Source organism: Bos indicus x Bos taurus, chromosome 18 (genome assembly GCF_003369695.1).
Source record: "Bos indicus x Bos taurus breed Angus x Brahman F1 hybrid chromosome 18, Bos_hybrid_MaternalHap_v2.0, whole genome shotgun sequence".
In the NCBI taxonomy this organism is placed as follows: domain Eukaryota; kingdom Metazoa; phylum Chordata; class Mammalia; order Artiodactyla; family Bovidae; genus Bos; species Bos indicus x Bos taurus.
In genome coordinates this window covers 31,108,416-31,133,607 of record NC_040093.1, presented here as the reverse complement: position 1 = coordinate 31,133,607, position 25,192 = coordinate 31,108,416, and the positions used below count along the sequence as shown (strand labels likewise).

The following is a 25,192-nucleotide window of genomic DNA, read 5'->3' as shown; positions in this document are numbered from 1 at the left end:
TACCCTTCATTAAATTAAAGAAAAATTCAGGGATTTTTAGCATATTCACAGAACTGTGCATCTATCACCACTCTCATTCCAAAACATTTTCATCACCCTAAAAAGAAATCATGTACTTATTAACGGTCACTCCTCATTTCCACCGCCGCCTAGCCCCTGGGAACCACTGATATCTTTCCTGTCTCTGTATTTGCATACTCTGGATATTTCATGTAAATGGAATCATGTAGTTTGTGGCCTTTTTCTGGTTTCTTTCACTTAGCATAATATTTTCAAGGTTCATCTATGTTGTAGCGTGTATCACTACTTTATTCCTTTTTAATGGCTGAGTGGTATTCTGTTAATGGATAATGCCATGGTTGGTTCGTGCATATTTTTGTTGAAGCTTTACTGCTACAGTGATGTGGAATTTAAAGCTATAGAATGTGAAAATTAAGTGATACCATGTGTAATTTGAATTGAAATAGCGTTAGAAATACTGGTACTTAGAACTTAAGCTGATTTTTTAAAATGTCCAATACTTTTGTGCTTATGCTCGGTCCTGTCTGACTCTGTGACACCAACTGTAGCCCCCAAGCACCCTCTGTCCGTGGAATTTTCCAGGCAAGAGTAGTAGAGTGGGTTGCCATTTCCTATAATTGTAATACTTTTACCTTATTTCCAAAAGAATGCAAAATGTGAGGCTGCGGTCACTTTTAACTTTCTGTGAAGTCTTAAGCATATCCTCCTGATATTTTACTTTTGGAAAGATAAGCAAGCTATTGTTATTTTTGTGTGTGATTAGCTGAATATTTACCCATTTTAAAGGCTTTACAGAATTCATTTTATATAAAACGTTTAATTATTCTAGGACAGTGGTTTAAACCCAAGGTCATATTCTAATACATTTTCTTTTCACAGTTTGAAGTGAACCATCATTACTTTCAGTAAAAAAAATGTCTGAATGTTTAAATGACATTATTAAATTACATTACAAGATGCCAAACTGTTGACAGTTTTATTTTCTTCGTACTTTGAGGTTTGTTATTCATAAATGTATGAAATGCCAAACACTTACTTTGAAGGTCTACACATAAAACTGTATTTAAATGTGAACATCTAAATAAATCACAGGATCATCTAAATATTATTTTAAATTACAATTCTAGGCACTAGTCTTGATTATGAACTGTAGCCATTTTCTGAACTCATTTAGGAATTTTCCAAGGCAGATCAGTGGTTTTCTTAGTCATGAGAGAACTTTTACAAAAGAGTAATAAATCAGCTTTTTAAAAAAATTTGGTAATTTCATAAGGAAAATATTTATTGATGATGGAAGTTAATTTGAATAAGTTAGGTTATGGAATCTTTGAATTTAAAAGATGTAAGTCATTGATAAAGAGTATATAATCTGATCATAAAATTGACCTTTCTCTCCTGTTAAATGAGAATCATCTTTATGTTTAGTGTGAGAATTTAAAATAATGAGGTAAAAAAATAATAAAATAAAATAATGAGGTAGATTGACAGTTGAAATGCCGTGCTGTGTAGTACCCTCTTCTCTCTTGGAAAGAGTAAGGGGAATCTCGATTAGTAAATGTGGTAAGTCAAGTTATACTGATAGGCAATTCAGAGAGTTAGTGTAGATTTAGTGAGGTATCACGCATGAGGTTGTCACAGTCACTTGTTCAATTAGGTGCACACCACTGGAGTTTTAAATTCACAATGTGGAAGGGAATTCACAATGTGCAGTTATCGGAACAGAAGGAAATGTGTGGTTAAACGGTTTCAGCTATAACTGTAGACTGTTTCCCTTGGTCCACATGGGAGGAGAAATGGAACCTAATGTTTTGTACTTTTTTTCCAATATCAGTAGAAATTGACTCAGCATGGCTTATGGGGGCCCTTAACAGGAAAAATAGTTGTGTTTAGTAGTGGAGGGAAATGACATAAATATGTACTAAGAAGGCATAAGTCCTCTAGGTTTTATTTTACAGGTGCTTCAGTAGTCATTTTTCTTGCATATTTATAGGTATTGAGAGTCCTACTAAACCTCTCTAAAAACAAGAGTGCCTCAAGATTTTTTTGTTGAAGAAACTGCTGAATTGATTAAAGAAAAAGGTGTTTTCAGCTTTTTCCTCCTTTATTTTTTCTTACTGTATCACAGTAAAATACTCACCTCAAGATAATAGCATCATCCATCTTTCATCAAGATGATCCATCCTTTGTTGGTGGATCCTTAATTGCTTGAGAACAATTATATTTTCAGGCAATATGAAGATTGATTTGGTGATCCAAAATGAAAGTGACAAATTCGGAAGTCATGCCTAAAGTGACTTTTGCTCAAGGGTTATTTACTTGAAACATGTGTTACATGCATAAGTAAGTGTTGTGCTAGTTAAGGTTCTTTGGCTAAAAGCAACAGAAATCAACTCTGGCTAACTTAAGTTTAAAAAAAAGAAGGAAAAAGAAGCAGCATTACTTAACAGAAGTCTATGAGGTAGGTCATAAGATGGAAAGGAAAGGAGAAGAGCCTGACCCTGGGTGGCTTCAGGTATCCAGATAGAAACAGTGCATTCTCTTCAGGAGTTAGTGAATTCCAGTTGTTGTACATCTACATGTCTTTCTAGTCAAGATTCAAAAATGAAGGCAAAGTACCTGAATGTCCCAGTTTCAGCTGCAAGAGAAATGATGTCTACTTCAAGCATCATCTTAACTACAAACAGTTTTTACAAAATCTGTGAAACTTCCTTTTAAAAATAATCTAGAAAAATTGTGACTAGAAATAAAAACTCCTGGTAAGCCAGATTAATTTAATGTATAGAACACAGAGGCTGTGCTTTGTATACGTTCCTGCAATTCTTAATTTTATCACTGTATTTAGTTCCCCCCCCAAAGAAAACCAGTTTTCATAAGTAAGTTTATCCTTTGTTTCTTATGTGTCTGATGGCTTAGCATGGATCTTCATTCTTCTTTTCTGTGTCTTAGGTATATTTGAAGGCTCCCATGATTCTCAATGGAGTCTGTGTTATCTGGAAAGGCTGGATTGATCTCCAGAGACTGGATGGTATGGGCTGCCTGGAGTTTGATGAGGAGCGAGCCCAGGTAGGGTGACTTCAGGCTTTACTGACTGTGGTCCCTTTATTTATCCCTAATCTTGCCTTTGTCTGGAGATCTATGTTACCCAGTCCTTAAGAGTAAGTATACAGTGCTGCCCTGGGAGCGTCAGTGGTCGCAGCCTTGCAGCTGGTGGGGAAGGCGTCCCAGTGGTGGCAGTGGTGTATCCCTGGCCCTCTGGACTGCAGCTTCTTTACTGCCAAGTTATTTGTTCATCCATCCGTGGCAGTCCACAATGGCCACTTTCAGCCGCCAGGAATTTTTCCAGCAGCTCCTGCAGGACTGTCTCCTGCCTACTGCCCAGCAGGGCCTTGACCAGATCTGGCTGCTCCTTGCCATCTGTCTCGCCTGCCGCCTCCTCTGGAGGCTTGGATTGCCGTCCTATCTGAAGCACGCAAGTACTGTGGTGGGTGGGTTCTTCAGCCTCTACCACTTCTTCGAGCTGCACATGGTCTGGGTCATGCTGCTCAGCCTTCTGTGCTACCTCGTGCTGTTCCTCTGCCGACGTTCCTCCCATCGCGGTGTCTTCGTCTCCATCACCATCCTCACCTACCTGCTCATGGGTGAGATGTACATGGTGGACACTGTGGCATGGCACAGGATGCGAGGGGCCCAGATGATTGTAGCCATGAAGGCAGTGTCTCTGGGCTTTGACTTGGATCGGGGTGAGGTGAGCATGGTGCCGTCACCCATGGAATTCATGGGCTACCTCTGCTTTGTGGGCACTGTCATCTTTGGGCCCTGGATATCCTTCCACAGGTACTTAGAGGCCGTCCAAGGCCGCCCACTGAGCTGCCGGTGGCTGCAGAAGGTGGCCCAGAGCCTGTTGCTGGCCCTTCTGTGCCTGGTGCTGTCCACCTGTGTGGGCCCGTATCTCTTCCCCTACTTCATCCCCCTCGATGGTGACCACCTCCTTCGCAAGTGGCTGCGAGCCTATGAGAGTGCTGTCTCCTTCCGCTTTAGCAACTATTTTGTGGGCTTTCTATCTGAGGCCACAGCCACGTTGGCAGGGACCGGCTTCACCGAGGAGAAGGATCACCTGGAATGGGACCTGACGGTCTCTAAGCCACTGAACGTGGAGCTGCCCCGGTCCATGGTGGAAGTTGTCACAAGCTGGAACCTGCCCATGTCTTGCTGGCTAAATAACTATGTTTTCAAGAATGCTCTCCACTTGGGGACCTTCTCAGCCGTGCTGGTCACCTATACAGCCAGTGCCCTCCTGCACGGCTTTAGCTTCCACCTGGCTGCAGTGCTGCTGTCTCTGGCGTTTATCACTTATGTGGAGCACATCCTCCGAAAGCGCCTGGCTCGGATCCTCAGTGCCTGCATCTTGTCGAGAAGGTGTCCATCAGACTGTTCACACCAGTATCGTTTGGGCCTGGGGGTGCGAGCCTTAAATCTGCTCTTTGGGGCCCTGGCCATCTTCCACCTGGCCTACCTGGGCTCCCTCTTTGATGTTGATGTGGACGACACCACAGAGGAGCAGGGTTACGGCATGGCATACACTGTCCACAAATGGTCAGAGCTCAGCTGGGCCAGTCACTGGGTTACTTTTGGATGCTGGATCTTCTACTGTCTCATAGGCTGAGACACATCTGAGGCAGCTCCCTTAAGAACCCTCCTCAGGGTGGTGGGGATGAGGGAAGGCCTTCTCTCTAATTTTTGATTCTTCTCCATTCTTCACACTGCCCCCCATACCGCTACACACACACACACATATGCACATTCATACACACACACATCATCTCCATACCTTCCAATCCCCACTTCCACCACAGGATGGGAAGGGAGTGGTCCCTCCTGGGGCCTAGGGGTGGGGAGAGCCTGGGAAAGCAGAGAACAGGAGATCCAGGGCCTTCCTGCCTGCCTTGTCTCTTTGTATATACAGTTTGTTATTATCAAGTAAATTTGGAAGTTTTTTTTTTTTAAGTATAGAAAGTCTCATGTTCTCATAATATTGAGGAATTCTGAAGAGACTGAGACCCAGAATTTGGTCCCAGTTTTGGGAAAGTTTTCCTTCAGTGGTTTTAAATTGCATCGGACTACCACTGTGTGCTTAGTGGGGCACTTCAAAGTGTAATAGATGGTTCTGTTTAATATTTGCTCTGGATCTTTGGCACATTTTGGGGGGAGGGAACGCAGTTTAAAATAAAATGTAAGAGCAGCAGTTTTGAAACAGCTGAATGAGGAGCTTGGCAAGTTTTCCTTCCAAAAAAGCAATTATTAAACTTAACAAAATTGTAAACAAACAAGCAAAAACCCATTTAAGGTCTCTGAAAGTTAACCAAAGGACAAATATTGAGAGGCATTTATTCGAACAAAGCTAGTGAATTTTAGTATAAACAGTGATGACGGTCTAGCATGTTAGGAGATGCTCCCATCTCCTCCCTCAGCTCTGGTTCCTCAAGTTCTACTCTGGGCACACCATGAGGACTGGCAGCTCTGTTGTCCTGTCAGAGGGAGCTGACTTTATTTAGAGCAGCACTTGGAAAAACACAAGCCCAGGGCTGTTACTGAAAACAATAGCAGTCTCTGTGTCAGACAGTCTTAGAAAGCTAATGTTGCAGGGAAGAAGAAAATGGCAGACTGGGCAGAAATTTATCAGGGAAATCTAGGGAAAGAGATAGCTAAAGTGAGCCCTACTATTCATATCACACTTAGCTCTTAGGGTCCAAAAGGCTGTGTACATGTACAAGGCCGCACCTATTCAGGAGAGGACAGAGAACCCTTGAAAGCTACTGGCCCCTGACTGAATGCAGGGTAGACTGATAAACTCCCTACACTTTGAAAGTATCCCTCCAAGCCACACACAGACCCCATGGCAAAGGATTTGAAAGCCTTCTGGCTCAAGGTGTTGAAGCAAAACCTCTGACCAGTCATTGGCTGACCACTAAGTTATGCTGACCTGGGACAGCCCCCTAGAAAGCAAGGCTTAAAAAGAAGGGGTGAAAAAAAGCAGTGACATCAGAGTTTGGACACTGATGGGGGAACAGATTCCAGAAAATTAGGCAAGTCACTAACTGGACAAACAGAAAACAGGCAACATGAAGCTGTAGGCAGGGTCAGAATTTCTATTTGCTACTAATTTAGAGTATTTCATCTAAAACACCCAGTTTTTAACAGGAAATTATAAGACACGAAAATAAGCACAAAAGTGTGACTGTTATTCAGGGGGAAAGCAAGCAATAGAAACTTGGAGAGAGCTCGGTGGCAAATGATGGTTCCTAGTAACAAAAAAAGCAGTTTCTTTTTCAGTGTATTCAAAGAACTAAAGGAAAAATTCTTCCTTTTGCCAGTGACTCTTCAAAGAGAGTATTAATAAAGACATTTGTGACTTCCCTCGTCCAGTGGTTAAGACTCTCTGTTGCCAATGCAGGGGGTGTGGGTTCGATCCCTGGTTGGGAAACTAAGATCCCATGTGCTGTGCAGTGTAGCCAAAAGAGATTTTTTTTTTTTTTTTTAAGGAATAAAGAGATCTAAATTTTTCAAAGGAATCAAATAGAAATTCTAGAATTTGAAAAGTACAATGACTGAAATGAAAAATTCACAGACTCAGGATTTGAGCTGGCAAAAGAATTAGTGAACTTGAACACAAGTTAACAGAGGTTATCCAGCCTCAAGAACAGAAAGCAGAAGGAAAAAAACAATCAGTATCAGAGACGGTAGGACGCCAGCCCACAGAACAGCATACATGTTATGAAAATCCGAGATGGAGAGGAGAGAAAGAAAGGAGCAGAAGATGTGTTTTAAGAAATAGCTGAAAATCTCTAAATTTGATTGAAAATATTCATCTCCATGTCCAAGAAGTTGAATGAACTTTAAGAAGGATAAGCAGAAAGAAATCCACACCTAGATACATCATAGCCAAACCTGCAAAAGGGAAGCCTCAGTACGTGCAAGTGAGTTGCAGTAAGGTTAACAGCTGACTGACTTCTGTAATTATGGGGGCCAGAACATGTCAGAGTATATGATTATTAGATGGTGTTAATTTTTCAGTTGTTTAATATTAATGCACTTAATGAAGTTAAAATGATGGCATGAATAAAAGGAGCTCTCTTTTTGTTAGTTCTGTTATCTCTTTCCATGTTGTTGTCCATATATAGAAATGTAGGAATTGTCTCCGTAAGAGATCAAAAAAATTAAACCTTCCTAGTAAAAAAATTCAGATTCAGAGTTAAAATTCTTAGGAAAGAATCTCTGCTACTTTGATTTCCACAGGGATGAGGAATACTTAATTCTTTCAGGAAAGTAGTAAATGGCAATTTAGAAGGCTGTTTTTGTAAAAAGTGATTAACAGCAGAGTGAATTTATATAAGGGGGAATTAAGTTGACGTCTAAAACTGAAATATAAAATGATAGGTAAAAAATTTTAAGTTTAACCCATAGTATTTTCCGTACTTAGAATTTCCCAGGTTTTGTTGCCCTGGTCCACAGATTGGGTTTTATTGCTATAAAGTGTCATCTACTGTGATAGAAAACTAATATAATAATAGGTCTTTCATAATATAAAAATTTTAAAGCAGGGGATGCCAACCATCAGCACTTGTCTGGAGCTTTCACCATCCCAAATCTTCTGGAAGATAATAAAAGTAAAAAGGCAATATAGTATAGAAGTTAGGAGTAGGAGCTTCATGGTCATAGAATTGTGATTCCTGGCCCCACCACTTACCAGCTGTTGTGAACAGCATGTTTGTGTTACCCCTAAGTTAGTACTTTGAAGCCTCAGCTTCCAATATGACTGTATTTGGAGATTGGGCCTTTATGGAGTATGTTCTTGTTGTTTAGTCACTAGATTGTGTCTGACTCTTCTGCAACCCCATGGATTGTAGCCCTCCAGGCTCCTCTGTGAGATTTTCCAGCCAAGAATAGAGTGGGTTGCCATTTCCCTCTCAAGGGTATTTTCCTGACCCCAGGATCAAACCTGCATCTCATGTATTGGCAGATGGATTCTATTACCACTGAGCCACCAGTGAAGCCTCCTTATGGGGTTGATTAAGGTTAAATGAGGTCCAATGAGTGGAGTCCTGATATGATAGGATTAGTGTCCTGATAAGAAACACAGAAGAGAGCTAGCTTGCTTATTCTCTCTGCCATGTGAGAACAAAATTCTCTAACAGTTGCTGAGGTACCTGGTAAGCTAAGAGATAAACAGAGAATAGTCACAACTGCATTTTTAAAAATTAAATTGTGTAAGTATTTCCGCTGAAATATTTTCACAGGTATTGTCTTTTTGCCTTTGTTCATAGTATCTTTGACAAACATTGGCAAGGATATGGAAAAACAGTTGGTGTATTGTTTGATTACATAAAGTTGACAAAACATTTGGAAAACTGGCAATAAATACTAAAACTGCACATACGTGTATGCGTGATCCAGTAATTCTTTTCTGAGGCTTGGTATGCAGTAGAAATGAATGTGTGTGTGTGTGTGTGTGTGTGTGTGTGTGTGTGTGTGTGTGTGTGTGTGTGTAGGTATGTATTCATCAAGATACACATACTAGGACATTTGTAACAGCATTATTGGTTAATAGCCAGGAACTATATAAACTGCCCAAATGCCCACTAAACAGTCAAATCGGTAAATTGCATGTTCACACAGAGAAATACAATGAAAATAAAAAACTACAATTAGCCCACCAATGAGTGAATTTCACAAATATATTAAAGTACAAAAATAGGTAAAACTAATACTACATGGTGTTAAAAAGAACAGTAGTGATTTATCCTTGGGTGAGGAGGCTAGTTCCTGGAATGGAGGAGAAGACTTCCAAGATGCTGGTAATGCTCTGTTTCTTCGTGTGGGTTTTAGTTACAGAGCAGGTTCAGTTTCTGAAAATTCATCAAGCTATCTTTTAGGACAGTGCTGTCCAGTAGAATTCAAGTGTGAGCTACATTATGTAATTTAAATTTTTCTAAAAGTCACATTTTAAAAAGCTTTTTTAAATTAGTAACTTTTGCATTTTATTTATCCCAGTATATCCAAAATATTATCATTTGAACATAAAATGGATATAAACATCTATTGAGACATTTTACCTTTTTTTGGAAGTAACTATTTGAAACCCAGTGTGTTTTCCACTTACTCAAATTAGCAACATTTCAGGTATGCAGTACTCAAATGGCTAGAGGCTGTGCTACTGGACAACACAGCCCTAAGATATGTACTATTTTGTGTTTGTAATATACTTCAGTAAAGTGTTTTGAAAGTTTCCCACAATGAAGATATTTCTGAGTACAGTTGTATAAACTCACAATTGAATCATATTTGCTGATTGTATTTTCACTTCATTTTCTGTAATGTGTAAGAGGTAAATTTCAGTGTTTTCCTATGTTTGATTTTCAATAATTGCAATTCTTTGAAAGCTGGAAAAACTGAAAAATTTGGCACTTCACCATTGTGTACTTTGATCAGAGATTTCCAGCTAATTTTGAACAAAATATAGCTAAAAGGACTCATTCACAGGAAACAAAATCAATGCCATTTTAGGAACTAGGTTGATTTCAGAGAAGTTCTTCAAAGGCTCAAATTTTTAAAATACAAAGTGCTTGTGTAATGTCATGTGAATTTTTTTTGTGTTCAGCATCAGCTTTGTCACAGATTTTATAGTTCAGCCACTTTAACTGTGAATACATGGATATATGTGTAATTTATGCGACTCTGATGTCCAGTTGATTGGTAGAATTCCTCACTACTTTGGTAAAGAATTGTTCGGGTAACAATTATGAGTTACTTGTGTACCACAACTAATTCCTAGTAAATTTCTATTTAATCATTTTAAAAATTCACCAAGAATATTATTCTTTATACAGTGTTTAAATGTTTGTTGCACTGTTTGTATTTGTATTATCAGTTTAAGAACTAACAGCTTTATCTTCGTTGTTGTACTTTTTAAATTAATTTAAGCAGTCACAAAAATGTTTCACCTTCAATATAATGACTTTCCAAAAGTTCTATTTTGATTCTATAATAAGGTTAGAAAAATTTAGCTGTTATTGGGATGAATAAATTTTTCTATTTAAAGTATCTGATGACATTGATGTAAAACTGGTATCCTAAAGCTTTTTTCAGAGTTTTTCTTCCAGCAAAGCCAACATGCAAACAGCTTTGCTTTTTGTACGTGCACAAGAATGTGAGTGAAAATTTAGAAGAGTCGTTTGATTTAAATAAAGTTATGTTCTACAGAGTGGTGTTAAATGTACCGTTTGCAGCTGCACATGCTAAATTGTCGTCTTTGAAGTATATGTTGATGCTTCTTCAGCAGATTTATTTCTTTTGGTTTTCATGTGATCAGTGGTAATCATCCTGGTCCCCACAGAGAATAGGAAATGCTATTATTTTGTACAGATTATGCGTTCATCATCAGCTTTCTTGGATACGAATTTGATTCTTAATTTTTCATTTAATACATACATCTATTTTTTAAATTCATTGCACAGGAAGGTGAGTATTACCAAACTGTAAAATAAATATAGTTGTAGATTTAGCTATACAATAAAGACAAAATCAGCATAGCAAGAATGGTTAAGAATAGTCTATTTGTATGCTCTGTGAGAGCACTGCTAGACTTTTTTCCCATGTGGGTTTCACAAACACCCAACCACTCTTTATGATGACCCCACCTGACTGCTTAGTGCAGACTGTGGTATAGACTTTGGAGTAGCAGATTAGTGTAGCAGGTAGCTGGGGGGACCGGAGTGCTGAAAGCCTCTTCCACGACTGCCTGAGTCTGGCTGGTGTTAGTTGGCCCTATCTGTTTTAGCGTACCTGATGGGTGAGTGTGTAGTTCTCTCAGCAAGTACTCTTTATACTATCCTTGAAAGGGAGGTGTTATTTAAGTTCCCACCAGGAGACGATCAAAATAACATTGGGTCGCTGATTGTCTTTCAGTTTAACCATTTATTAAAGTGTAAGACACTGTTCATTGCACATACATTTCACATCTTACTAGAAAAGACGAAGCTGGAATTGTAGGTAGAGAGCTACCAAATCTCTCTTGGCTTTTTTTTACTATAAATAATGGTAATAATTTCTTTTTATTTTAATAAGGTAAAAACCTATGATCCTTGCTAAAATACACATTAGTGACTAATAACTTTGTTAGAGTTAGATTACATCTCACATGCTCTCATTTTATCTTTCAAGTATTCAGTCACAACTGGTAATTATTTATTGATTTTTGTAATTATTTGTTCATTGTCCATCTGCCCTACTAGACCAGAAACTGTGAGGAAAAGCATTGATTGTTCCCACTCATTGTATACGTGGCACCCAGCACAGTGACTTGGGCATCATAAAGACTCAGGGACATTTGTGGAATAAATGAAATTAAGTGAATGAATACACAGAACAGAAGGGATATCCTGTTATCAGCAGACATGTCCTAGTTGATACCTAACTAAGAGAAAGCCCTGAGGAGTTGGGAATAGTGTTCTTTTGTGGGTGTCTTTGGCTTATACATTACATTCTGAGAATACAGTTGGTATATATAGTAATGTGTAGTCACATGTATAAATTTTATCTGTCCACAAATGCTTATAAAAGAATAGGATTTATTGAATGTTGTCAGGTAGTGCACTTAAATTTTTTTATGTTATTTAATCTCATGAAGCATTAGGGCTATGTGCATTCTTCGTGAGAGTTTACTGAGGCTTAGAAAATGAAATACTCCTGGGTCACAAAGCTAGTAAATGCATCATAAGAGTGGAAACTTGTTCACACTTATCCGTTTTGTTTAGTCAGTGAAAATGACAAGTATTGAACAACCCTACTAACATAGCCAAATAAAGGATTTAGCACGCAGAATAAGATAACGGCGGTATGCAGTTCAGGCCTGGTATAGCACATATTACTGGGGGCTGTGGGTCCTTTCATTTTTCCTGCTGCACTGTGCTCAGTGTGTATGGCTTAGTATTATGCGTGCAAGATGGATGCTGTATCTCTGGTCATTGCATCAGTTCCCAGGGAGAAGGAAAGGTGACATGTCTCTTAAATGAATCTTAGAAGCCCTATCGGGTGACTTACACTTCTGTATCATTGGCTAGAGCATTGTTACCTGGCCACCCATTCCTGCAATGAAACTGAGGCAGTTGAATATTGACTTTCTGGGTTGTGTTTTTGATATTTTAATTTCATCAACTGTGCATTGAAAGTTCTAGGGTTGAGACGTATGTGGCTGCAAACATTGAGCATCATGTGCTGTAGACAGTGAGGGAGCTTTAAGTTGGGGGTTATTATGGTCAGGTTGTGCTTTAGAAGGCATGCTTTGATGGCTGTATTATGGCTTGGGAGATGATAGAATGGAAGCAGTAAGTAATTGCAGTAATTCAATGAGAGTTCTTAGGAGCCTGAACTAGCAAAATGTTTGAAGGAATGAAAAGGAGACTACAGTGATTCAAAAAATAGGTCACGTGGATAGGATTTGGTGGTTGATTGGGTCTGTGAAGATAAGAGGAGAGTAAAGTGTCAAAGGCAGTTCAGGTTCCCAGCTGAAATGAGTGAGTGGTGGTACCATCCAGACTAAAGTAGAGAGGGTGAGTTTAAATTGGTTGCCTTTTAGACACAAGAAGTTGGAGATATCTGGGTTTCCTTCATGTACAGATCTTTATTCATCCATTGGGAAAGGATTCAGGTAGATTTGTTACATATTACAAATAATTTTCCTTGATAATATCCCTTGGAATTTTCTTTTTGTTGCCTAGAAGTTTCTAACATTTGTACAATCAATTCTGTTAATACTCTCTTTATATTTCTGGCTTCAGTGTTATAATTAGAGCATCCAGCCTGTCTTATCCCCACACTGTAGAAGTATCTTAATTTCTTTTTCCTCATACTTCCATGTCTTAAATATTGACTTGATTAGGATTTTATTTTGGTGAATAGGATGAGGTAAGGACAGAAAAGGGAAGAGCATTTTCATTTGTTAGAATGTGATTGAACGTGACTACTATTTCCAGGATGTTATACTAGCACACGAAAATAATGAGGTTTTCTTGGAGAAGTTGCTCTAATGTTTTTTTTATGGCTTTGATGTTTTGGGAATTCCTCTGTTATTCCTTTCTTTGAAAGAATAAAACACCCCCCCCCCCAAATTTTAATGTTTTGATTATAAGTCAAAATTAAAGTACCCATTTCATGTCTTCTTATGACAGCAGGAGGATGCCTTAGCACAACAGGCCTTTGAAGAGGCCCGAAGAAGGACACGTGAATTTGAAGACCGAGACAGGTCTCATCGGGAGGAAATGGAGGTGAGAGTTTCACAGCTGCTGGCAGTAACTGGTTAGTACTTTCCCCCAAACTCTCAGGCTCTATTTGTGATGTTTGTGCATAATGTTTTTAAGTAGTTTAACGTCTTTCATTTTTAAAAGGTGATGCTCTGTGACTTCATGTTTATTAAATGTAATTGCTAAAAAGAAACTTTAGTCTTAATTTTAAGGTTGTACATGAATTCCTCATTTATTGGTCTTCCTAAAAATCATTTACTGGAACGTATATTTTCTATTCATTGATCCAAATATCTTCTTTTGTCTTAAATATCTTTTAGATGTTTGTGTAAAAACTATCATGTTATCATAGAATATGTATTTTTAGAACATTATTAAAATGTTTGGGAAAAACATCATTTTCCACTTTTCTGTAAATATTTTGGCTTGATATTGTAATATTTAATTTTCAGTCCTCTGTATAGTCTCTCTTTTTTTTTTTGTATAGTCTCTTTACTAGAGGAGAATTGAATACTTTCAAACTACTGCAAAGAATGGAATTAACTTAGACTATTTTTATTTAAATCTTTTTGTGATAAAGTGAAATAGACACCAAATTGACACCAAAAAAATATGTAGCTTAATTATTGGAAGGTGAACACTCCTGTAACCATTGAGATTTTTTTTTTTAATGTGACATTTACCTAGGTATTCCCACCTCCATGTGTGCATTTAGTTATGACCGTATCTTTCCGCTCAAAAGTAATCATTACCTCAGTATTTGTAGTAATCACTTCCTTGTGTCTTTTTACAGTTTTATTACCAATGTCTGCTTCAGTCCTAAACACTCATATTTAGTCTTGTCCAGGACTTAAATTTGATATGACTATCAACTAAATAGAATAATTTCCAGGCATTAAAAGTGTTCTGAAAACTGGTTGCACAAAAGTGTGAATGTGTTTACTTAATACTACTGAACTGTGTACTTAAATATGGTTAAGGTGTAATTTTTATGTTATTTATATATTTTTTTCCATGTTAAAAACATTTTTTAAGTTAGTGTTGTATGACAGAGAAAATTTGTTGTTTTTCCATGCACAAAATTATATATACACTATTTAAATTAGCTTAAAAGTGTGTGTGTCTGTGTCTGTGCGTGTGTGTGTGTGTGTGTGTGTGTGTGTGTGTGTGTGTGTGTACACAAAGACAGTGGTTAAGATCCCAGACCCTGGAGCCAGATAGCAGGCTCTGAATCTGACTGCCACTTTGTCACCTCTGATAACGTGTTTCATCTTTCTGTGACTGAGTTTTCTCATCTGTAATCGTGCCTATCTCATACGTTCATCATAAAGATTAAATGAGTAAATATTAATACATGTGAAAGCACCTTTACAGAATGTGGCACTGACTAGGTGTCAGCTGACATTATTGGTATTACTTCATATATATGTTTGTTAAAATATTTTCTAAGGGAATTCGCTGGTGGTCCATTTGTTAGGACTCCGTGCTTTCACTGCCAAGGGCCCAGGTTCAATCCCTGGTTGGGGAATTAAGATCTCGCAAGCCATGTGGCATGGCCATATATATATAACAAATTAAAAAATCAAGTCTACTTAGTGCTTAGTGTATGAAACAGAATTATTGTTTAATGGTTGATATTTCCTTTTGTCAGTGAGTAAATTGATGTTATTGGCTGATAGCGACTGATGATGACCTCAAAAATACTTTCTAGCCAGGGGAAAAGACAGGAGGGATGTAATGTAGTACATTTTTTTCTTTGAAGCTTTTGCAATTCTTGTAATCAAACTTTCTGTGGCATTTTCTTCAAGGGTACTCATTCTGTAATAGTAAGGAATTTTCAATGTGTAATATGCATTTGTTATCTAAACCTTTTTTGCTCATGCTGTTTGTTCCTTGACTGAGAATTTACTCTTCTGCGTATTCAAGGTCCAGCTTAAGTGTTATCTGTCAATCCCTTCTCTGATCTTCTTAATCATAATTAGCCCTTCTACTTTGTAGTTTCCAGAGCTCTTCTTCTTTCTATTACTGTTCTTATTGAACAGTATGTTAGAACAATTAAAAACTTGTCTGTCCTCCACTGTAGTATGATCCCCAGTGAAATGGGGTCCCTGATGTTTTGAGCCATGGCAGTACAGAGGAAGGGCGCTCACATCTGCCTCTGCCTATGGGGTCACTTGCAGGGTTTTGAGGGAGGAATGTGAACTTGCCAGCAGGACAAGCTGGGGAAAGCATTCTGGAGAGATGGAGCAATGTGCAAAGGAGTGAAGGACTACGAGATCTTAGCATGTCAAAGAATGGGTCAGTCTTTCTGGAACAAACTAACATAGCTTTAAAGGAACATCAGAATCATTTTTTAAAAAGTGCTGCCCAGCTACATTATATTTGAAGAATAACGACTTGACAGCTGTTGGAAGTTAATTAGAATTTTTTTTGTATGTGATTTGCTTTACATAAAATTTTAGATTAATTGAGGCTAAGAATTGTCTTCTCTAAAATGTTAGTTTGACTATTCTTATAAATAATGTTTCTTGAAAAACATGTTGGTGTGAGAATTTATGTGTGTGTGTTTGTATATGAACAAAAATATAGTGATATTTTTGTTGATAAAGATGTGAAATAATTTTTTTCTCAGATAGATAGTTTCCAGTGAGTTTTATGTCAGTGATAGAGCACATGGGCTTTGTAGTCAGGGCTAGTTAAGATTCCTGGTTCATCAGTTGCCAACCTCTCTCAGGTCTGTTTTGTCAGAGAAATTGTTGTGAGAATTAAATGGGAAGATGCTTATAAGGCACTTTGTGTGTGTGTGCTCTCAGTAAATAATAGCTCTAAAGTACTTCTTAGCACTAAAAGCTCTACCACAGTGCTGGTTCCAGTTAATTGAGTTATCTGGCTAACAAGAACATCCTTTTCGTTCTCTGTAAAGTGTATTGGGGCACTTTCCCTGCATTATGACCTGGAGCGTAGAGAAAATGGCTTGGTTTCCATCAATGATTTAAGATCCTGTAGTCCCTTACGGCAATAATTGAAGAAGTCAGTTCCTGTAGAGAACTGTCACCTAGAAAACTGGACTGGAGACGCCAGAGCTCGCACTGGCAGTCTCTTAGGGAGTTTTGGGTATCATGTCTTTTGGCACTTTGTGAATGTGTATTTTTCTTCCCTTTAAAAAAAAATTCCTAACAGATTCCTGAAGTCAGCTTATTTCTTGTAGTTTACCTCCTTTTTCCTGAAGGGAGAACATTGGAGAAAACACTGTGGTTTCCCCGCCCCCGCTGTAATTCAGATATCTGTAAGAGGATCTTAAACAATATAATCAAAGATTCTTTTTGTTTTTAATTTTGTTTTTTAAAAAGTAACAATTTTATGAAAATGGGTTTTTTACATTCACCTGGGTAAAGTTATTATTTCCATTTCAAGAAACTGAGACTCTGAGAAAAAATGACTTTGTGTCTTGCAAGTAGTTGGTTAATGAAGGGAAGCGTGAAGACTTAAACCTCCTAAGCAGTTTTCCACCAGTACAGCCTAGCACTGGGAAATGAATTTCCACATCACCCACAAAGATGATTAAGTTGAAAAATAAAATCTCCCAGAAGAGGTCAGAAACCGTTTTGCCTGGGAAAGAAAAAACTGAGGAAGAAAAGAATAATAATGGTTCTAGTGGGTGGTCCTGACGCCTGACTGGAGACAAGGGCCAAGGAGCAGCGGAAAACTCGTGGGTGGCAGTCACCCAGTGCCACTGGGCTTAAAGCCTTGGAGGCTTAAGATCCTGGCAGCACAGAGGCTTGGGGATGTCCTGCCCCTGTTTGGACAACCTCTGAGGCCTCTAGCCCTGGCTTGCTAAACCTGTAACAGTGGGGCTCATGAGCATTTAGTATGTGTAGCTGGTTAAGGTTACTGACAGAAGGAAGCAGAACTCCAAGTGGTTTTGGTTTTCCCCAGGATCTTTTAACCTGAAACCAGTTCTAAAACTCCTGGAGTGATTACATTTTTATACCTTTTGAATTTTGTATCATCTATTACCTGTTAAGAGAATGTTTGTTGGTTGTGTTAACACAGAATGATGAAAACAGAAGATTCTCAAACTTTTTTTTTAATGTGAACTTCTATCTTCATTTGAAATTTTACATAGAACTTTAATGCATAAAACAGCTAAAGGGGGCACTGCTCTGGATGAAGCAGGGGGAGGGAGTATTCTGGTCTCCCTCTGGAGTGCCTGGGATGTTTTCAGGGAATCCAGTAACTGGCAGAATGTAACTTGAGAACCTTTCAGGTAGTAGATGAGGATGAGGCTTCTAATAGACTGCCCTTGTTTTGAATCCTAGCTCTACTACTTGTTGCTATGTGACACTGGGGAAAGTTGCTTAAATTCTTGACCCTCATCTGTAAAATGGAGCTAACACCGTACCTCCCAGGATACTGCCTAACTCAGTATCTGACACTTAAAATGGAACTCATTGGAAGCTAGTTTCTTCACCCCCCTCTTTGATTTTTATTTATTTTTAATTGGAAGGTAATTGCTTTACAATATTTTGTTGGTTTCTGCCATGCATCAACATGAATCAGCCATAGATATACATATGTCCCCTCCCTCTTTAACTTCCCTTCCACTTCTCTCCCCATCCCACCCCTCTAGGTTGTCACAGAGCACTAGATTGAGATCCCTGCGTCATGCAGCAAATTCCCACTGGCTATCTGTTTTACATGTGGTAATGTATATATTTCAGTGCTACTCTCTCAGTCAGGCCCACCCTCTCCTTCCCCCACTGTGTCTACAAGTCTGTTCTCTATTTCTGCATCTCTTTTGTTGCCATACAAATAGGTTCATCAATACAATTTTTCTAGATTCCATGTATATGCATTAATATATGAAATTTTTCTTTTCCTGACATACTGCAGTCTGTGTAACGGGCTCTAGGTTCATCCACCTCACTTGAACTGACTCAAGTTCATTCCTTTCTTTGGCTGAGTAATATTCCACTGAAATGTGAAAGAGAAGAGTGAAAAGTTGGCTTAAAGCTCAACATTCAGAAAACTAAGATTGTGGCATCTGGTCCCATCACTTCATGGGAAATAGATGGGCAAACAGTGGAAACAGTGTCAGACTTTATTTTTTGGGGCTCCAAAATCACTGCAGATGGTGACTGCAGCCATGAAATTAAAAGATGCTTACTCCTTGGAAGGAAGGTTATGACCAACCTAGATAGCGTATTCAAAAGCAGAGACATTACTTTGCCAACAAAGGTCCGTCTAGTCAAGGCTATGGTTTTTCCAGTGGTCATGTATGGATGTGAGAGTTGGACTATTAAGAAAGCTGAGTGCTGAAGAGTTGATGCTTTTGAACTGTGGTGTTGGAGAAGACTCTTGAGAGTCCCTTGGACTGCAAGGAGATCCAACCAGTCCATTCTAAAGGAGATCAGTCCTGGGTGTTCATTGGAAGGACTGATGCTAAAGCGGAAACTCCAGTACTTTGGCCACCTCATGCAAAGAGTTGACTCATTGGCAAAGACCCTGACGCTGGGAGGGATTGGGGGCAGGAGGAGAAGGGGATTACAGAGGATGAGATGGCTGGATGTCATCAGTGACTCAATGGACATGAGTTTGGGTGAACTCCGGGAGTTGGTGATGGACAGGGAGGCCTGGCGTGCTGCGATTCATGGGGTTGCAAAGAGTCGGACACGACTGAGTGACTGAACTGAATATTCCACTGTATATATGTACCACAGCTTCTTTATACATTCATCTGTTGATGAACATCTAGGTTGCTTCCATGTCCTGGCTATTGTAAAATAGTGCTGCAGTGAACACTGTGGTACATGTGTTTTCTAGAATTGTGGTTTTATCAGGGTATATGCCCAGTAGTGGGATTGCTGGGTCATATGGTAGTTTTATTCCTAGTTTTTGAAGAAATCTCCATACTGTTCTCCATAGTGGCTATATCAATTTACATTCCCACCAACAGTGCAAGAGGAGTCCCTTTTCCTCACATCCTCTCCAGCATTTATTGTTCATATATTTTTTTTATTCATTTCCTCTTTCTGTGCATCTTAGCTCACAGTCTATCTGGAGTGGCAGTAAAGGCAGGCATATCCTAACTTTATAAACTGTGAAAGTCAAAGATATGTTGCCAAGCTGTTTTGTATCCTGTGCTATTTCTTTCTTTGTTTTTTTAACAATACTAAACAATTTTGCCTTTTTCTGACTTCTCTTGGGGTTAAGTAGTGATGAGGAGCGGGTACAAACTTACTGTATTTGGTGATATTTCTTTATCTAAGGACTACATGGGTGTGTTTACTTTGTGAAAATGCATCAATCATATATTTATGATTTGTACACTCTTCAGTACAGAAGATAAAAAATGCTTTTTTAATAAAAAAGTAGACTTTAAAACAGAAAAAGTAATCAAAGACATTTATTCTGTAAAGTGCCTGCCCACTGATAACTGTTGTCACATAGAAGAAACCCCATGCCTCTTTACCTGAGAGTCTTTCCACGACTTGAAAATACTGACATGCTATGCGTGGCAGTCTTTCATGTTACACATCTCTATAACTGTAATTTCATTGCCTTACTTTAGGATTTTTGTGAAAGAAGATTGAAGTAAATAATTTCATAAGGTAGAGGCTGAGTGCTTTGATCATAAATAAGTTGGAATGATAACCTGTGTCATCTGTTCTCTAGCAGCTCACACACACTCTCAGTGTGTCCAGAGGCTGCCTTCAGCTTGATTGGCCTCTTAAAACTGTGATATAGTACTGTTGGCTCTTAATTCAGCTGCAGGGTGACAGGGTGCTAAACGAGATTTTCTCTGTCATTATGTAGAAAATGCTTTCATTTGTTTAGGTTATAAAATGTTAGCAAATAAATTATTGTTTTTAATGTCAGAGAATGGGTAAACCATTATTGCTTATTCTGCTATAAGCAGTTTTAGTACAGTTCAGCAAATCATATGGGAATTTTATGTGGAAACTATTTGGAAATAAAAACAGGCGAAAGACTATGTGGTTTTTATATTTATGTTTTGTATGTTTTTGGAGCCTTCGATTCTGTGTGGTCCCAAGAAAAAAATTTCAGCCTCTTATTTAAATTCCCACAGACTTCAGTTTTCACATCACTTAACTCTATCAACACTTATTTTTATGTAAGGACAAATTAACATAAAAATCTGTCTATACTGGACCTTCCTGAGGTGTATTTTGGACAGTAGATGAAAGTGAACTAGGAATATGAACTCAGACTAAGAGTGAGCATCAGAAGAGGGTTAGTGAGGGAGAACCAGAGTGCTAGGTCTGCCTTCTCCCACACAGAGGGAGAGGGCCTTGTTTGCTAGATATCATAGGAGAGGTAGATTTTACTAAAATTCTTTTAATTTCAACTTTATTTTAATTCATAAAAATTACTCGTCTACAGGATGCAGTGTTTTTTTTTTTTTTAAGATTTAAAAAGTTCATATAGATAAGTTGGGAAGTTATAAACAGCTTTGTAGTGATAGTAACAGCATGAGTGCTTAGTATGTGCCAGACAATATATGCTGCAATATTGGTTTTACATTTGATTCTTAAATGCTCTTAGAAGATGTATCTCCCTTTTGCGGAGCTGAGGCTGAAAGAGGGGAAGAAACTTATATAAGCTCACATTACTAAAGTGTAGAGCTGCCCCATCCAAGGCTGGAAATGTCAGTTATTTCCACTATCTCTTTTATTTTTAAAATGCCACTTTAAAAGTTTTCCTGAAGTATACTTTATCAGAACTGTATTTTTTTTTTGAAATAGACCAGCTCTTGAGTAGACCAGCTCTTGAAGTCTACTAATGATTGTCTTCTGACCTCGTTTTTACCTTTTTTATGAGTTTGGAGAAAGTGCATTTCTTTCTGTTGTATTAGGACTTGAAATTTCTGCTTTGTGTCTCGTCTTGCCTTAGCAGTCAGGAGAAATAGCAGTTTCTTAGGAGGCTGACATTAATACTAATCGTAAGGTAAAGGTTCATTTTCTTTAGCGTTCTGAACTTGTTTTCACTGCCACCAGCTAACTGAAACCTTGGGGGAACCATGAAACATTCTTGGTCTCAGGTGTATCGTGTGTAAGTAAGAGTTGAACTAGAGCTCTATAAAGCACAGTGCTGCTCTAAAATTCTATCATGCTATGTTCCAGCCTTTAGCCAAGTGTTAAACATAAAGTGATTTGCACATTATCTTGGTGTAGTATACACTCAATAAGTTTGGATCTATTTTTAATTATTAGGGCATTTTCTCATGAAGAGTTTTCTGCAGTTTGATGATCTTGATAATAAAAGAAAGGAAGTCAGCCAGGTTTTATTCATTTTCACTTGGGTATCCCTGCTCTTGGCTACTTTGCATGGCTCTGACGAGCAGAGGAAGCTCCAGCATCTGGTGAATGTCTTTGTCTCTTCATTTTGAGCACATCCCATGACTGCCATCTAGAAACTGGATTTGCCATGTTTCTGGGTGATAAAGAAAACAGAGCAACTGGTAGTGAGGGGTCTGTAGTAAAATGTCTAGACTAATTCTTTATAAAAACTAAAAACAGATTTGTTTTCTGAGCAAGCTCATGGGTGTCTGCTTTATATTAAAACCCTATTCTGAAATATTGTTAATAAAAAGTTAAAATCAAGGGCCTATCTGGATAGACTGGGGAGAAAGAAACTAGAAATTACAGGCTTTATGCTTTTAACATAATCAGGTTCAGAGTTTCTTTGCCATCATCTCGTCTAGTTTGTTACTCATAGAATTCCTTCTAAAATATCCAGCCTTCATTAGAAAACTGCCACAGTTTAAAGCACCACTTTTCAAGGCAGTGTATCCAGCTGTTGAATTCCAGTCATGTGGAATCTATTTCATTGGACATAAATGTGTCTGTGTTTGTCTCCTTCATGTGACAGCGCATACATCTTCCTTTCTAACATTAAATTTCCTCCCAGTCGCCCCGCTCTCTCATTCTCTCTTCTGCTCTCATTCATACTGTCAGACTTCTTTTCATTTTTTTCAGTTTTTGATTCTCCATCATAGTGTCTTCTTTTACATCTTCCTCATTCCTTCTTTACAATGCAAATAGAAATTAAAAACACAGAAAGCAAAATAACTTCTCTTTCCGTGCTTTCACCAAAAATATATTTTAAACAAATAAACCCATAGCAACCTCTGCACGGCCTTGACTAGTAGAGAGAACTCTAGCTGCTGATGACTGTTTTTGTCACTCATTTGGAGTCATCCCATTATTAAAATAATTTTTTTTCTTTTTCTTCACTGAATTTTTTAAAAAATATATTTATTTTTTATTGGAGGATAATTGCTTTACAGAATTTTGCTGTTTTCTGTCAAACCTCAACATCAATCACCCATAGATATACATATATCCCCTCCCTTTTGAACCTCCCTCGCATCTCCCTCCCCACCTCACCCCTCTAGGTTGATGCAGAGCCCCTGTTTGAGTTTCCTGAGCCATACAGCAAATTCCCATTGGCTCTCTATTTTTACGTATGGTAATGTAACTTTCCATTTTACTCTTTGCATGCATCTCACCCTCTCCTCCCCTCTCCCCATGTCCATAAGTCTGTTCTCTATGTCTGTTTCTCCATTGTTGCCCTGTAAATAAATTCTTTGGTACCATTTTTCTAGATTCTTTATATACGCATTAGAATATGATATTTATCTTTCTCTTTCTGACTCACTTCACTCTGTATAATAGGTTCTAGGTTCATCCACCTCATCTTGATTATTAAAATAATTTGAAAATTACTCTTATTCCAAGACAAAAGCTGAAATACCTTTTTCACAAAGTATTACTGGTAGGTTAGTAGTGATTTATAAATATATAATTAGGATTGATTTTTCTCAGTGTTTTCTTCATTGCTCAGCCCCTTTCTAACCTTCATTGACTGAAACCAGATGCTTATATTACCATCTCTGATTTTGCAGAATTGATCTGTCCTTACACTACATTTAGCATTGATTCTGTAGAGAACATAACTTGTTTTTCTGATGCATATGCATTCTATCGCTCTTTCAGTCTGTACCCATGTAGCATAACGTTAACCTGACTAGTTAATCGAAAGGAATGTGCCAAGATGTAGTCAGCGTGTAAAAATAGTTAAGGTTTGCTGCAGGATGCATCACAGTTTATAAGAAAGACCATAGAAATTAGTGTTGGGTTTTCATCTGTTTGAAAGCAAATAAGGCAGTGTCATTTCTGTCTAAAGAGCATAACCTTCTTGAGAAATGACAACAAAACTGGAGCTTCCAACTAAACATGATTTTACAGCACAGGTGTGACTTGTTGAGATGTTTCACTGAAGGTCAAGGATGCTCATTCCCTAACAGCTATTTTAGATCTTAATAATTGAAATCAGAACTTTCAATTTTTGGTTGTTTCCCAAAACTGACAGACAGTGGACAATCAGTTGGTGACAATAATACATGATTCCATTTAAAGATGGAATTTCCAGCTAAAGATGGCACAAGTTAATTGCAGTCAGTCTTGGTTGCTGGCATGTAACAAAGGTGGCTAAAACAAGATCTAGATGAAAGGTGATGGTGGCTTGGACTAGGGTGAGAGTGGTAGGAATTAGTCAGTCAGATTCAGGATTTATTTAAATGTAGAGCTCTCAGAATTTGCTGTTGGATGTGAGAGAAAGACATGTTGAGGGTTTTTTGCCTAAACAGCTGGTAAAATGGAGTAGTCTCTAGCATAGGAAAACTGTTGCTGAAGGAACTAGGTTCTATAAACAGATGTTTGTGCTTGACTGACATTTGTAGTAACTAAAGAACACTTATGGAAGAAAGATGCACTGGAATTTGTGAGAGACTGAAAGTAAATATTATGTGTGGATCAAGTGGGGGGCACTTATATTAAACCTGTATATTTCATGTTGATGTTTGGTAGAAACCAAAACAATACTGTAAAGCAATTATCCTTCAATTAAAAATAAATTTTAAAAAACTGTATATTAGCAGAGAGTGTCATGTACCATATGTTCATTCTTAGATGTTCTCTGTTATTTCCCATAGTTTAAGTAGAAATGTTTATTCTAAAGTGAAACTTGGAATCCTCAATGTTTATAATTGTCAAGCCTCTTAGTTGTTTAGTATTGTTGTAAAGATACTTCCAGGTATAAACACGTGCACCAAGGACTCTCATTTTTTTTTGAGACAATACTTTATTCATAGTAATTCTGAATTTTATTTCTTGGTAAAGAGATTTCTGGTTAAAACCCAGATGGCAGAGATAGAATACAGTGGGAGATGAAATTCACTACTGTATTGTTGTTATGTGATTAATAAGCCATATATTTCTTATGACTCAGTTTCTTTATCCATAAAATGGATAAACAGTAGCACCTGTGTTATAGGTGATTGGCAGGGATTAAATTAATTCAGTTAATTCATCCATGTGAATTGCCTAGAACAGTGCCCAACATATAGTTAGTGCTCGATGGATGTTAGCTTTTTAAAAAAATGTATTTATTTATATGTATATTTACTTGAAGAACAGTTAATTTACAGTGTTATATTAGTTTCAGGTATACAGCACAGTGATTCAGATATGTATATATTCTTTTCCCTTATAGGTTATTACAAAATATTGAGCATAGTTCCCTATGCTATACAGTAGATCCTTGTTGGTTATCTATTTTATATAGTAGTATGTAAAATGTCTGCTGTTATTAAAAGAGAAAATGGGAAAGTTTGCTTCTAAGACGATTGGATGGTGTGTTCAAATTAAACCTTTTAGTCCCAAAACTATAAATACAGGGTTTATTAATCTTTTATCCACAGTACATATTTTGATAATGCTCTTTTGCATATAATGAGATTTTTATTCTTGATTTTTAAGGCAACTATAGCAAAATATTTCATACATAATCTG

At 37.9% G+C, this 25,192-nt stretch overlaps 1 protein-coding gene and 1 pseudogene across 4 annotated transcripts in view; both read left to right on the top strand.

Moving 5' to 3' along the window:
• CBFB (core-binding factor subunit beta) overlaps window positions 1-25,192 on the top strand; it is a 48,624-nt gene that overhangs the window by 21,048 nt on the left and 2,384 nt on the right. For 2 of the 3 annotated variants that reach the window (XM_027516341.1, XM_027516344.1), the window contains 2 exons: window positions 2,968-3,084; window positions 13,245-13,340. In XM_027516341.1, the coding sequence (XP_027372142.1) occupies window positions 2,968-3,084; window positions 13,245-13,340 (213 nt within the window). Of the gene's footprint in view, window positions 1-2,967; window positions 3,085-13,244; window positions 13,372-25,192 lie in introns of all 3 variants that reach the window. The other variant, XM_027516343.1, reaches the window with a different exon arrangement.
• Window positions 3,092-8,450, top strand: LOC113876754 (annotated as a pseudogene). The gene has a single exon (XR_003506578.1). The product of XR_003506578.1 is annotated as a protein-serine O-palmitoleoyltransferase porcupine pseudogene (transcript).